The following is a 16419-nucleotide window of genomic DNA, read 5'->3' as shown; positions in this document are numbered from 1 at the left end:
CTGTAAGGTGCCCCTCTCCCCTACAGCTAAACCTGTAAGGTGCCCCTCTCCCCTACAGCTAAACCTGTAAGGTGCCCCTCTCCCCTACAATTAACCCTGTAAGGTGCTCCTCTCCCCTACAGCTAACCCAGTAAGGTGCCTCTCTCTGCTACAGTTATCTCTGCAATGTGCCTCATTCCCCGACAAGTTAACTGTGTAATGCACCCCACTCCCAACTCTTTCTGTCTCATTCTTTACTTTGTCCTATTCTGCAGACTTCAGCCTTAGGTTGTTCTCCACGTTACCTGCCTTTTCTTCTCCTAAACATTGTCAGAAGAAGTCACAAAACTAGACTACCAACTGGGTCATCTGGACATGGATACTGGAGGGAACCAGAGAGATTTTGTTGGTTTGGGAGGCTGAAAACCAAGTCCAGCGACAAAGCGTCTCACTTGGAGGGAGCCTCTCATCATTACTAGCATTTAACTGATGATGTGTGAAATGGAGAAATTTTGAATTCACTCGCCTAAACTTGTGTTGGTATTGCAGGATAAACATGATTCTATCCAAATCTGGGTAATGTCAGGAAAAGCAGAAAAGGCGATGAAGAGACAGCGGGAGGGGTTGCATCCGTAAGAACTGATTTCATAACATGTTTTCTCAACACCCATTTACTATTAGGCTATACAGTAATAGAGCCCAGTAGTGGTAATTCATAGAGAAAATGAAATAGATTTCCTTTTTTTGTAAACTCTTACCTTCTGTCCTATTGACAACTTTAAGACAAGGCAAGGACTCAGCAATCAGGTTGAGGTGACTTGCCCAGAGCTACACCGCTAGGAAGTGTCTAAGGCCAAATGTGAACCCAGGTCCTCCCAACTCTAGGCAAGGTGGCTTGGTGCTCTCTCCTCTGTGCCACCTAGCTATCCTGATAGATTTCCTTTTAAGAATTTCCTTTATTTTCCTTTTAAGTATTGCCCTTAACTAACCCTAACTAATGTTCTCAGGGCAAAGGATGGGAGATGTCCTTTCTGTTTGTCTTAGTTTATATTTCACAATTAAAAAAAATCTTTTCTTTTTCTCCATCCTCCCAGGAGCTTGAAAACTTGAGAAGAAAAAGAACATCTCCATAGGAAAGGCAATTTTGACCCATAAAGGAGTTGTCAAGCAAAGTTTCCATAACCAGTGGTGAAGATATCACATCTCATTCATTCAACAACCATTTATTAAGCAGCTATCTTTTTACTGGCCCCAGTTCTGGACCCTGGGATAGACATGAGGACAAAGAAAAAATATTCACTGCTCTCAAGAAGCTTATGTTCTTTGCCCCTTAGGGGGGACGGGGGCATATATGTATTCATATATGTAAATAAAAATATACAAAAAGCAAAAAACACAGTGTGTGTGAACACTAGGAACTAAAGGGCTCAGATCTTATCGGGGAGATGTCAGGTAAGCTTAGCTTTGAAGGAAGTTGGATATTTCAAGAAATACAGTGAGGAGAGAGTATTTCAGCTATGGAGAGGAGGCAAAGGCAGAGACGAGAGTGGAACTGCTACATGCTGTACTGGAAGCTACAAATCTGGCTTTCAATGTAGAATTCTTGATAGGCAGTAAGGTAGAAGAAGCCTAGAAAGGAAGGCTGGAGCCAGACTATGAGGGCTTTTTAAAATGCCAAACACAGAAATGTATATTTTGTTCTATGCACACTAGGGAGCAATTTGAGTTTCTTGAGCCAGAGCAGTGACATAGTGTCAGAGACATTTCACACTCTCTTTTTTGGGGACCAAATCATTAGCAAAACTGAAGAACACATAGATCGGGAAAATTTTTGTTTTGTTATTTGTTGTTTTTCTTAATAGGTATTGAATATGAAACATGACAATATTAATAATAATAAACTGAATAATAACATATAATAATTATAACAATTTTATGTTAGATTACAAATTATAATAACTATATAATTAATAATAATATCAATAAGCTTGATATCTCACTTACCAATGCCCCCATGCAACTGGATTCTTTACAATTAATGTTCAGATAGCTAGCTATCTGATCTCTGGCAGTAATCAGAGAACTCCTCCCTCAGTTTTTCAGCTCAAATAGTCTCTTAAGAAAGGGTGATGGGATTGAGAGAGATAACTAAGTCTTTCCCTTGAAGTTTTTCTAAGACAGAATGGGAAACAGGTAGGTCTGACTGCTGGACTGAGACTATCCCTGGTGATGTGACATATGCTCACATCTTGGTGGAATTCACTGGGGCTCCAACATGTGGTGGAACTTTATTCCAAGAAAGAAGGAAAAAGGAGCACATTTCACCTGTGGGCAGGCATGAGGGCTTGTACTGCCCAATTGTCATGGGGCGGTGACGCCATCCATACACAAACAAATGTGCGGATAGGGGAACATTCATTCCACTTGGCCCCAGTACATTGTGCAAATGTGCACAATTGCCCTACCCAGAAGGTTTAATGTTAGTGATAAAAAAGAAGTGCTGCCAGGATTGATGGGGAATAAACGAGCTGGCTCTTGGGACTTTGCCTAAAGCAGTTCAAGCCTGAGTGGGTAGCTGGGAAGGTCATGTTACTTCCCATTTGTTACCACTGCAGTTAATTTTTCAATTTCTCCCTGTTGTTAAAATGATGACGGGCATTTTGCCTCACAAAATAAATTGCAAAAATAAAAAAAAATGGTAATTTTTTTCCCTACCCCTATGACTTGGGAGTTTGGGAAGAGCTTTGCTGGACTCCAAATTGTTCTGAATTCACAGAAAGGACCTTTTTTTTTTTTTGGTGTGGGCTCCTTCCAACTGGCAGTCTCACCTGCTTTCCTTCGCCACACAGCACAAGCTCAAGCACTCAAGGGAGCTGTGTGTCCAATATCATGGCTCAGGGCTTGTCAGCTTTGCCGAGGTGGAAATAGAAAACACAGCCACTTGGCTTCCATCTTTTGGGCACATTCTAAGAGGGCTTGTTGGCCTGACTGGTGCAAGGATATGATGCCAGCCACGAGGGTGCTTGTGCTGGAGGTAATTTCAGAGTGCTGGACATCCCTCCTCGCCCCTGTTAATGAGGCTGTGGGAGGGGAGAAGTGAAGGAGTGAAAGGGAAGCTTCGGTTCAAAGCTTTTGACTTCTACTCAGGACTTCTGGGCTACTAAGGGTCTTATTATTCTTGGACGATTAAACTTGGAGAGTTTAGGCAGTGAAGGGGAATGTGGGTCACAGTTATCATCAATGATACTCTGTCACTGGCTATGAATGTCTCTGTATGTGAGACTGTAGGAACATATGATTAAAAGTAGAAGAGACCTTGGAGGGTCCTAGTCCAGCTTTTTCTTATACTTGAAGAAACTGAGGCCCAAAGAGTCAGGGGCAGAATTGGAATTCAGACTCAGGTCATCTGACTACAGTGTCAATGCTCTTTTCACTATACTATACTCCCAAAATGGTGGTGGTGGGTTTGCCAAGGAACAAAAATCAATGATCTGGCATCTGCCCTTCAGTACGCCATATCTAGAACAAGGCTTAATCTTCTTTCCATTCAGCTGTTTATTTATTCCTTTAGTCAACAACAAACATTTATTAAGTGACTACTATATGCCAGGCACTGTCCTAGGTGCTAGTTGCCAAAACAAGAAGACAGAAGACAGGTCCAGTCTAGAACTCATTTCCTACAACAACATTTTCAAAGCAACCATCCTAGCCTTATCTGCCCTATTAATCTATTCTTCTATATATGAATTATTTATTCATCAACTTTTACCATATTTCCATCAATCAATAATTCAAAATTTCACTGAATTCTATTCCCATCAAACACAATCATACCTATTCCAACATTGCTCCAGGAGCTTCCATTAGAAGGAGGAGGGTGCACATTGAAAAGAGTACTAGAGAGGGGTCCGGAGCAGTGGGTTCTATACTAGACTCCATCAGTCTGGAACTTTGAACAAATGATTGGAATTCTCTGTACTTATTTCCTCATCCATCTAATGAGATGATAACCCCTTCACTGTCTCCTGCAAGGAATAATGATGAGGACCAAATAAGATGAACTCATATTTTGTCATGGTCCATGTGGTATATGGAGAAATAGTTAGGTAGTACAGTGGCTGGAAAGCTCGATTTGGCTTTGGGAAGACCTGAGTTTAAATCCTGCTTTAGGGACACTGATTAGCTATGTGATTCTGGGAAGTCTAGGTTTCTGTGTTTGTAAAATGGGGAGAATGACAGCATATACCTGCCAGAATTGTTATGAGGATACGAGATAACTATAACTGTAAAATAGTCCATAAATGCTAGCTATTATCATCATCCTCATAATATAATAAATATGAAGGTACTTTCTAAAAGTACAAATCACTGTATTAAAAAGCTACTTATTACTATTTAAACCCCATAGAATCTGTTTTAGAATCAATACTACATATTGGTTCCATGGCAGAAGGGCAGTAAGGACTAGTCACTAAGCCACCCCATTCTATTTATTATTGTAACACCTGCTTCATTTGGCATTCCTGGAGATACTACAGACACCGTTTTACTGTGTATTTAAGAGCCAAATGGAATGTTGTGGAAAGAGCAATTTGGACTTACAGTTATTACTGCCTTTCTGTTAGGAGCTTCTTCTAGTTGAGTTCCCTCTGTGTGAGTCTAATTTTGACTATGAGGATCTATGAGATAAACCATGGAGAACCCAGAGAAAAGAAAGGGGGAGGATAAACTTCTTTCTCATTAGAATTACATTAATTGTTCTTTTGTGATGAAGTAATGGGGGAACATTTTGTGAAGAGAAGTCTGGTGAGAGAATATTAAGAGTGATGATGACTTGGGAGAATCTAGAGAAGACTGAAAGGAGGATGGAAAGACTTATTTCTTGAGAGAACTCAATTTTATCTTGTAAAGAAGCTTTATTTGTTATCTTGAAGGAACTAAAGAGTGTGGGACTGTGTTCTCTGAAGTGAAGTCATTTGCTATTACAGCGAGGGTTTGAGGTGACTGTGGTTGTGATGATAAGTAATTATCAATGTCTTTGTTTTGTATTGCTATCATTGTTATATAAATATAAGCTACTGTTAATAAACTATGCTCAGTAATTTATATTCAGTAATATCTTTTAAATCTTAGGTGATTAAAGGATTTAACGTGTATATGGATCCATGTATACACAGCTATGAGTAACTATTATTGGGAAAGGAGGTTTTGTCAGTTTATCAAATAAATTACAAGATGTTTACATGCTGTCTTCCCCATTAGAATGGATGCTCTTTGAGAACAAACAATTGTCCTCTCCCCCTCTCCCCCCGATCTTTCTTGTATCCTTGACTCTTAGTATAGTACCTGGAAAATAATAAGTATTTAATAAATACCTGTTGCCCCAGAGACATGGTAATTTTTCATTAATTATCGAGGAAATATACAAGCATATCCCTGAATTACCTCAGAGCTTGAGATGATGGGTTCAAATATAAGAAGAAATCAAGTTAGAGGCTTAGACGTGTTCTACAAGTGATTGTGGTTGACTCAGTCCATTAAAACCTTCCTCCTTTATTAAATAGTTTCTACTTGGATGATTTAAAAAAAATAGCCCAATTCTTGCACCAAAAAGAAAGTAGGGTAAGTGAACTAGGAACAAATCTTGGGAGGAACTGAGTCATCTTTTTCAGCAAACCTGGTTTTAGAAGAACTGACTAACTGTTAGATGCTCTAAGGGAAGCCAACCTAAGTCCTAATCTGAGGGGGTCATCAGTTCTTAGGGCACAGAATGTTGAATAACAATGATCTGGTGTTACAGCACTATTTCCCCGTCCCCTGTCCTTCCCCCCAGCTCCTGCCACTTCCCTCACTCTGCTAAATACCAAATTAAGTCAAATCAGATATTTGACATCCAAAAATCCCCAACCTACCATTTGTTTCCCCGAGGGGCCTCTCCATTTCTGTGCTTCACCTAGACCAGGAACACATGTACCTTAACCAGAATGAGGTCACCTGGATCCCTGCCAAATCATTGAGGCAGGGGAACCCAGAGAGGATAAGGTTGTCAGTTGCTAAGGCTGAGTTGAGAGAGAAGCCTGTCTGATTGGAAGTAAGGTATGGATTCCCTCCCACAATTCCACACCCTGTTCTGTAAACTAAAAGAGGGAATAATGAACTTGATTCCTGCTTGAATCAACTGCAATTTGGGCTGTTATGCTCACCAGCTAGAATCTGTTCTATCCAACTGGATGAAAATAGAAACACTTCATCAAGAATCCAAATATTTGATTGTACCATATGAAAGCCTTGTATGCTTGGAAACATCCATAGAACAGATAGCATCCTTCAGTATTCATCTGGACAGTTGCAACCAAGTAGAAATGCTATGTGCTTATCTAGACCTTGTCCATAAATGGCTTCTCCTGCCACCATATTTGTTTTATTTCTTTTTGTAGGACTTGTAATTTCATTGATCTAAGGATCTCCCAGCGAGAAGAAAACTCCTTTGTCCAATGCAGACTGGTCTCTCTTCTTCAGCTTAGTCTTAGAACAGGGGTTCTTAACTTAAGGTTCATGAATTTGTTCTTTTTTATTATTTTAATGACTGGATTTCACCCTGATTAGTTTTCTGTACAATCGAATGTATTTTATTTTATGCGCTTAAGAACATGAATCTGAGAAGAGGTTCATAGGCTTTGCCAGACTGCCCAAAGAGTCCATGATAAGAACTCTTAGATCAGAGCGTTGTCTTGGGGACCTGAGAGGTTAAGTAACTTGCCCACAGGGGCATATTACCAGTAGTGATGCCCCAGGTAGCAGCTCTGCCTGATTCCAAAGCCAGTTTTCTAGTCACTTTCCTAAGCATCCATTCCTTCACCAAGTTTATTAAGATAATTCATTCAGACACCTATTTCAGATGGTGAAAGTTAAATGAAAATCAAGAAGGCTACTTTTGTATAATCTTGTAATTGTCTTAGGTCAATCTACTACACCACACTGCCTCAGAGTTAGCTCTTGTACCCAGCTGATAATAATGGCCAGCACTTTTACAGAGGCAAAGAGGTGGCTCAATGGGGAAAATGCTGCAAGTCAGGAAGACCTGAATTCAAATCCATCTTCAGACACTGACTCTGGGCAAGTTCACTGAACCTCTGTCAGCCTCAGTTTCTTTATCTATAAAATAGGAATAATCATAGCACCTGCCTACCAGGGTTTTTGAGAGAATCAAATGAGAAATGTGTAAAGTGTTTTGCAGACCTTAAAGTGCTCTATAAACCACCTCTGAGTAGGTGACAATCTCTCTGAGATTCAGGTACCACAAATATAAAATGGTAATAAATAGTAGTATTATCCACCTCACAAGATGGATTTGGTTGGTGAGAAAAGTGATTTGGTAACCCTTAACAGTGCTCTAGGGGTAGCTGGGTGGCTCAGTAGATAAAGAGCCAGGCCTAGAAATGGGAGGTCCTGTGTTCAAATTTGATCTTGGATACTTCCTTGCTGTGTGACCCTGGGCAAATTACTTGATCCCAATTGCCTAGCCCTTTCTATTCTTCTGCCTTGGAACCAATACTTAGTATCAATCCTAAGACAGAAGATAAAGGTTATTTAAAAAACAAACAAAAAGCGCTCAATAAATGTGGTTTATTACCGTGTTAGACAAATCACAAGGTTTTCTTTTGTGCTAAAAGTCACATTTTAGAACCTTTGGGATCATTCTCATAGATCTGAAAAACTAAAGCTCAGTGAGTCCATTTTCCTGCAACAGTATCCATTGATACTCACCTAAGCCCATTTTGGGGGCTAATTCTAGACTAACTAATTCTAGACAATATAATCAAAACAGGTTATAAATAACTTTTTAAGACAATCTTGTTGATGGGAAGTACAGCAGGGTGCATTCATAGTCTTTTTATTGATGACTCTCCTTCTGGAACCACAAATGTGGGATTACTCATTCTCGTCATGTGTCCAGTCGTATAAAATAACATTGCCCAAGTCCATGAAGCTCTGAATCAAAACAGTGGAGGCTCTGGTCATCTTTCTACCCCTCCCCCATTGAATTAGGACCAGAAAGCTTCGATTGGCCCATGTCCCAGCTGCTCGCTTTCTCTAAATATTAGATAACGTGCTTCATAAAATTGATTGTTTTTGTCAAAAGTCTTTACTTTCTTACATGAACCACAATAAATTGGACTCATATTCTTCTTTACTGAATTAATTAAAATTCTCAGGGGCTAAAGATTGCTTTAATAATTTGAACAAAGCCTGTTGAAGGGAATTGAGCTTATTTGAAAGAGCTTCGGGGAGACTAATAAACCATGCTAATATCCTCTAGTATATATTTTTGGTAAATGAAACCCAATGCCAGAAACTTGCTTTTATATTAATTTCAACCTGATAGAGTAACTTTAATGAGATTTGTGCCTCCAAAAGCAAGCAATTGGACTCTAATTAAACCACTATGAGATATGAAGAGGCTGTAGGATTTCTGTTCTGTTCTGATGCATTGCACCCTGGATTCCAGAGGAATTCTGCTTTTAGAGGGACAGAAAGGACAGTGCTTGACAATGACCTCCAGAACATGGCCTCTTTCCAAAGAACCTGTAAGGCTTCACACACATTGTCCATGCTGTGGAAATAGCCCAAGGTGCAGGTGACACCTGGGAAAAGTCATTCAAACCTCAACACATGGAAAGAGAAGCCATTAGCTCAAGCAATTAGGTCTTCCTCTCATTTCTACCATTTAATTCACATGGCTCCCAGAGTTTTGATGTCCTCAAGCAGAGGGAAGCTGGTAGTTAGCCTATAGAAATCCCCCTAAGACCTTCAATTTACTAAGCAGTACACTCATCCTTAAAAACATTTTCTTGAAAGAAAGATGGAAGGTAACTGCATATTTATTACAAGGGACTTGTGCTTCTTTTTCATCAGGAGGGAGAGAAGGTACCTTATCATGAATTGAAAAAAATCAAATAAGAAAAAAATAAGAAAAATAAAAATGGGAATTACCATCAACCTTCCCCTTCTCCCATCCCAACCAGAAGGCTTCTGATCAGTTCAACATATCTGTTGAGTATAGACAACCCAAAAGATTGGCCTTTTTATTTGGAGTCACAGCTCTAGCAGGATGAAGGGCACAATTTTGATCACTAAACAATCCAGCTTGTTTTTCTGTGTGCTAACCCAGCCAGCTGTCTCTCTTAAAAGTGTACTTAAAAAAAGTTTTAGGTGGGGCAAGTGGGTACTGACCAAGTTAGGGTGTGGATATGGGAGTATAATTCATCCAGGAGACTGGGAAAACAACTAAAGCTTTGCCCTGCTAGCTGATGGGGTCACTAGCTCCTCCCTTTAGGAAGTATAGCTCGTTATTATTAAAATGAAATAAAACTGGAGGAGCAAAAGCTTTGTAGGAGATGAAGGAGTTGTTAATGTTTGGATTTTAGTGGTAAAGATAGCATGTGGAAAGAAGGACAATAAAAAATTCTGCGTCACCCTCACATGTTCATAGAAACTCAACTGATAACTGTGAGTTGGTGCTGTGCTTGCAATTCTACTGCTTGGAAAACCATTGGTATTTTACATCCGTAGACTCCAGTAGGTATGGGGTGACAAAAAAGGAAGTTCATTAAGATGGAAAAGAGAAGTCAACCATTTCTTTTCTCCTCTTCCCCTCAAGCCCACCCACTATGGAAAGTCATAAGGGAAGCTTACCTCCACTGAGGATGATGACGGCTATAAATATTGCTAGGTCGCTATCATCTAATTCCAGTGCATTGAACTTGACAGCAAACTCAAACTTGGGCTCCATAAAGTCACCAAAGGGTTTTCTCAGGCTCTTCAGAAACTCCCTCGTCATGAAACCTTGGCCTTCGGATATGAGAACCCCATCTTTATTCATCAAGGAGGCCAGCATCGTGTAGATGATCTCATGGACGCCGTACTTCAAGAGGGTCACTTGGTCATTCAAATCAAGGTTGACGAAACCTGGAATGCTCTTGGCATACTCTGTGATCTCCTGGACGGCCTCCACGGAGCGGAACTGACACCCCTGGAAAATACGAATGGCTACTTCTTTGCTTTGTTCCTGCAGAGGCGTGATGTGCTTAAACTTAATCTTGTCTTCTCCCATCATCAAGGAGTTCATGTCATAAATAACAAATGGCTGAAAACAGAAAGGAGAAGAAGTGGATGGGGTTAAGCTAATTTTAATTAGAGCACTGTAGCATCTAAATTAAAAAAGGTTTTCTTCACATAAATTTGCTTCTCCTACAGAAACCTTCAAAGCTGGACACACTCATTAATAAGAGACTCCTCTTATCTTGAAGCTCATTTAAATAATTAACTGGAACCAACCATGCTTAATCTTTTTCACTTTATACTTAAACCCTTCAGTTGTGGCTGGCGGATTTTTAGTGACAATCTTTCGTATTTGAAGTGCATATTGTTTTGGACTTTCATTAAGTGTTTTCTATGTGTATGTTTCAGGCTCTGTCCTAGGTACTGGGGATACAGATATAAGAGTCAGTCCTTGCCATTAATGGGTTTACACATCAACACCCTGTTGGTAACTTATAGCCTTAGAGTGTTCCTTGGAGTACTGAATATTAAGTAACTTGTTCGGGTTCCCTTAGTTAGTAAATGTCGGTAGACATTGTCTCTAACCCTAGACCTTGATCTTGGTACCACCTTGCTTCTTGATGTTGGCCTTAATGGTACAAAAACAACTGTTTACCCTAGTCGTTCTTTTTATACAGAACAAACTTCTAACTTTCTTTCATTAAAAAAATGATCATCAATGGATCGACTTGGGCATGAAAAGCTCCCTTCGACCTAAAAAGATCACTTTGTAACTTGAGATTAAATCTGCTATCTCAAAGACTTCAAAGTTGCATATGAAATATACTAAATGATAATAAATCAGTCAGAAGGCAGATTAGAAAAATTGAGGCCAAGAAAATGTCTTTTTTTTCCCCCTTAAAGTCTCTGGAAGCAATTGGTTTCAGAAAGAACAGATGTAAGGCCTCTGGATAAGAACTGCAAAAAGAAATGGCCCCAAAAAAAAAAGAGGTCTGAATTTATCTTAGAAATGTGAACCCTTAAGGGACAAATTATCAAGCAAAATACATGCATCATTTATGTGGGTCTGCTTCAGACTACTTGGGAAAAGCAAGTTGTATTCGAAAAGTAATTGGCTTTTCTTCACTCATTACAGCATCATGTAGATATGGTCAGGGATCTGTAGAGTGCAAAGAAAGAACACTGGACTGGAAATCAGGTGACCTGAGTACCAGTCCAAGATCCACCAAAAGAATGCAATGGAAAGAGTCAGAAGCTTTGGGTTTGAATCATGGTTTGGTCACTTGGGCAAAGTCACTTGGCATCTCTAGGTTTTAGTTACTCATTTGTAAAATAAGGATTTTGGACTAGATGACTCTAAGTTCCCTTCCAGATCTAAATCTATGATCTTGTGATCTCTAGAGACCTCAGTTTCCTTATTTGTAAAATAAGGGGCTAAACTGCCTCTAAATCTTTCAGCTCTAAGGCTTTGACTGATGGTTAAGAACAGGAATGGTGAAGGGGAGATGATGATGTCAAGAGTAACACCCCTGGAGGTGCTGGAAGAATGTTCCCAGTTAAGGCTTTGAGTAGAGCAGGGAAAAGAAGGTCACCTCAGTGGAATTCCTTCCCTTCTGGAACCTCTGGTGAATAGTGATGTTAAGTTGGGGTCATGGTGGCAGCAACTGGTTTAGAGATAATACTAGAAGAGTCTTCAGAATTTTCTGTTAAGTCCTGGTCCACTGAAAGGAGACCAGGATGATGTTTAAGAGCTTAGTTTACTCCCTATGTAAAATGGGGGAAATTGAAGTGGCCAATTTTTAAGATCTCATCCAACTCTAAATCCTCTGATCTTTTCCAGCATTATCAACAGAAGCCTTAATAAGGTATTTGTTGTTCTTGCTCAGTAGTTTTCAGTTGTGTCTGACCCTTTGTGACCACATTTGGGGTTTTCTTGGCAAAGGTACTGGAATGGTTTGCCATTTTCTTCTCCAGCTCATTTTACAGATGAGGAAACAGAGGCAAACAGGATTAAGTGACTTGCCCAGGGTCATAGTTTGTAAATGTCTGAGGTCAGATTTGAACTTAGGAAAATGAATCTTCCTGACTTTAGGTACAGCCTAGAGTCTATCCATTCTATCTATTGTGCCACCTAGCTGCCCTAGGGCAAGTCAATTATTCGCCTGGAGAAATAGTACTGGTATTATGATCCTTTAGAAGTCCCAATTTCTTGACCAGACAAATTAATCCTACTCTATTTAACGTGATCACTTAAGAACTACAAACATTTTCTAACAATTAATTCAGTTTAGTGACACTGTTAGGAACCCTAAGCAAAGAGCTTAAGAGGACAAGGATGAGTCAATTGGTCCCAGAACAGCTCATGGTACCTCTCTCAACCTCAGCCTTTGGCCGGAAGCAGGAGCCCTGGAGGGCAGTAAGCTTGCCTTGCTTTTGACGAGTATATGAATCTTGTATTGGATGACGCAGAGGAGATTCACTCTAAAACAAAGTTGAGAAAACAACTTGGCTGGATCATGCTAAAAGGAGACAACATTACTCTACTACAAAGGGTCTCTAACTAGAAGTAGATGGTCAGTGAAGTCAGGAGACACTCGGAAAACAAAATATTTTTTTTCTTAGTTATACTCATTGGGCTGCAAATAGTTCTACACATTTTCCCATGTTATTCTGATCTTTCTTTTATGGTATTATAATAACAATAAATGGGATGCTCTGGGGTTTGTTTCTATTTTTAAAAAAAAGCAGGCTTCCTCCTGGGTTTCTAAGATACGGGCTGCTCTGCCATGTCAAATCTGGAGTTTCCATTTTTCAGGCCACTTTTGGCGATTTCAGGAGAAGTTGGCGTTCAGATTTCTGTCTTCAGAGATGATGTTACTATGAGAAGGGAGAGGAGAATGCCAGAGGATGGACTGTCTCAGACTGGTATTTATTGTGACTTACTTCTCAGGATCCTGGGAGAATCACACTCTTAGAACTAGAGGGATCTTGGAGTTCAACCTCTGACCCAACTCCCGCATCTTACAAAGGAAGAAGAAGCTAAAGCCTAGAGGACAGTGATCAATCCAAAGCCACACAACATGTCATTGTTAACAGAGCTGAGATTCATGCACAGGTGTTCTGACTCAAAATGTCAATGCACTTTCCATTCAACTCAATCAATAATTAATCAACAAACATTTATTAAGGATCTATTATGTGCCAGATACTGTGCTAATTGCCTTTCCTACTACACTACAACATATATCATGTGCCCATGAATCAATATTGTTCTTGGAATTCATATAAAACTTTGTTTTTGTTTTTAAAAAAATTCATTCATGGGGACAGCCAATGTGGCTCAGGGGATAGAGAGCTGGACTTGGAGATGGTGGGATGTCTTGGGTTCAAATCTGGCCCCAGACACATTTCCTAGCTATGTGACCCTGGGCAAGACACCTAACCTGGATTGCTTAACTCTTACCACTCTTCTGCCTTGGTATTGATACTTGGTGCCAATTCTTTTCTTATTTTTATTTTTATAACCCTCACCTTCTGTCTTGGAGTCAATACTATATGTATTGTCTCCAAGGCAGAAGAGTGGTAAGGGCTAGGCAATGGGGGTCAAGTGAGTTGCCCAGGCTCACACAGCTGGGAAATGTTTGAGACCAGATTTGAACCTAGGACCTCCCATCTCTAGGTTTGACTTTCAATCCACTGAGCTACCCAGATGCCCCCCTTGGTGCCAATTCTTAAACAGAAGGTAAGGGTTTTAAAAAAATCATTCATACACTTAGCATATTATACATGACAGCTCAATATATTGGTATCTTACTTCCCTATTTCAGTGTTGGATCTTGGAGGGCAGGGACCATTTCCTATCTAAGTTTTGCATACCTCTTAGTCAATATTTGTTGTATCAGACTGTTCTTTTTTGGGAGGCAGCAGTCTGTGAGCACAGAACAGGGAAAAGGGATGTCGCTTCACTGGAATTCCTTCCCTTTTGGGACTTCCAGCAAACTCACAGGTGAAGTTGGGAGTTGAGTTGTAGAGATGCTCCCAGAAGAGATTTCAAGATTTTCTGCTAGGTCTTGGTCAGGAAGACTTGTCTTCATCATCCCATTCCTGATACATATTTGGTTGTTTGATCTCAGGCAAATCACTTATAACCTTTATCACCCTCAGGCAACTCTCTCATTCTACAGGTATCAGGGCAGTTGCTCTAGGAAAAGAATTTCTTTACTAGGAGTTCTTATGCCAGTGAAATCACAGAGTCTAAAATTAAAACTATTTCAAGGGGGTGGCTCAGTGGATTGAGAGCCAGGCCTAGAGACTGGAGGTCCTGGGTTCAAATCTGGCCTCAGACACTTCCCAGCTGTGTAACCCTGGGCAAGTCACTTAACACCCATTGCCTAGCCCTTACCACTCTTCTGCCTTGGAGTCAACACACAGTATTGACTCCAAGACAGAAGGTAAGGGTTTAAAAAACAAAACAAAAGTATTTCAAAAGGCCATATGGCATAGTGGAAGGAGAACAGGATTTGAAGTCATAAGGCCTGGGTTCCATTTTTGTCTCTTCTATTTCCTAACTCTCTGTCTTAAGCCATGGTCCTTCTCTGAACTTCTGCTTACTCATCTGTAAAATGGGGAGAATATTTGCCCTGCCTACTTCATTGGGCTGATAAGAAGAAAGCATTTTGTTATGTGTAAAATCTTAGAGCAATTATTATTATTTTTCCCTTGCCTCCTCTTTGAATATGACCTCACACACTTCCTAGTTATGTGACCGGAGGCAAGTCACTTAACCTGACTTGTCGCTCTTCTGTCTTAGGATTGATACTAGGATAGAAGAAGATAAGAGTTAAGAAAAAAAAAAGAAGTACTTCTCATTGACCAGTTGTGCAATGGGTGGCTGGTGATGCTTTGATAGAAGCCAAAGTATGGCCCCCGCTCGCATGGAGTTTATGGTCTATCAGAATTATGCTAGTGAAATATCAGCTCTCTTTAGTACGTCTAGAATGGGCTGCCACAGAAAACATCTAAGATGCTGTTGCACTGTATATAATACGGCCATAAAACCAACATCCTTCCCCATAAGAAAAAGTTTCACCTTTTGAACATGCTTTAGTCCAATGGCACAGCCCCTCGGTCCTGAGGATAAGCACAGAGTCCTTCATCTGGAACCATGCCCTAATAGCTCACCCCTGTGACTCTGCTCTTCCCCTGCTCCTCCAACGAGGGCTCTTGGTTCCTGTTTTTGAGACTCTGTGATAGTTAAACTCTGGGCACAAAAACCCTGCTAATTCTTTCTCCCTATTTAACAACAATGTGTCTTTAACCCCTTGGCAATCAATGGTGGTCAGGATTTCCTGGCAATAAACACTCAAGGACAGAGAAAAGAATCTTCCCCCCCCCCCCATCCAAAGCCATTTTGGTCTTTTTCCCCCCTCAGCATTTCAAGTGCCAACTCTGCGCTGATGGTGCTGAGCTAGAAGAGGATTTGGGGTATTTACATGCAAATGAGTGCCACATGGAACCCACTTGACCATGGAGATCTTTGTTTCATTTAGTCACAACACTTTATCTTGGCTGCTAGGCAGACTTGGATATTTTCATTGTACTCTGGAAATCTATACAGGTCAAAGCCTTTTGGATCTCTGAGTGGACATTCTGATTATTAATTTGTCGATATGAGCATGATCACTGTGTCCTAGGATATTTGCCTTCTAGGGAAATCTGCCTTTTAGGGGCCGTGAGGCAGTCTGAGTACCAGTGAGTAATTAATTACCACCAATCAAAGGATTGTAAACAGTTAAACTGTACATCACTTTTACACAAAGCAATAATGCTGAAATCTGCTCCTTATCTTCAAACTTAGTGAAAAGATAGCGGTCCATTTGCTGTTAGTGAGAGCTGATTTCTTATGACTGAAAGTGGAATTTGGCCTGTAGAATTCATCCTGAATCACTGAATTAATATTGCACTTCTGAGCCAAGTTTTCCTTGATAAAGCATACTTAACTGTTCTGTGTATCATATACATTTTTTTGAACCATAAAAATTAAAGTATGGCCTTCAAAGCCTTCATGATTTACTCCCAACCAGCTTTTCCAATCTTATCTAATTCTCCTTCATGCACTCCATGTGCCAGTCCCATTGGACAAGTCAACATCTCCCATGCCACCTAGAGTTTTCCTATCTACTATCTGATTGTCTGTAAAAATACTCTTCATTCTTTTAAAGTTTCAATTCAAGTGTCATTTCCCCCATGTATATTCCTTCCTTCCTTCCTCTCTTTCTTTCTCCCTTTCTCTCTTTCCTTCCTTCCTTCCTTCCTTCCTTCCTTCCTTCCTTCCTTCCATCCTTCCTTCCTTCCTTCCTTCCTTCCTTCCCTCTCTCT

The 16419-nt window shown here is 40.3% G+C and overlaps 1 protein-coding gene across 1 annotated transcript in view; it reads right to left on the bottom strand.

The window, feature by feature from the left end:
• Window positions 1–16419, bottom strand: part of PPARG (peroxisome proliferator activated receptor gamma) — a 142202-nt gene that overhangs the window by 5865 nt on the left and 119918 nt on the right. The window contains exon 6 of the mRNA XM_044666669.1: window positions 9676–10126. Coding sequence (XP_044522604.1) covers window positions 9676–10126 — 451 coding nt within the window. The remainder of the gene's footprint in view (window positions 1–9675; window positions 10127–16419) is intronic.

This window comes from Gracilinanus agilis, chromosome 1 (genome assembly GCF_016433145.1).
Source record: "Gracilinanus agilis isolate LMUSP501 chromosome 1, AgileGrace, whole genome shotgun sequence".
NCBI lineage: Eukaryota > Metazoa > Chordata > Mammalia > Didelphimorphia > Didelphidae > Gracilinanus > Gracilinanus agilis.
This window is presented reverse-complemented; position numbering and strand designations above follow the sequence as displayed.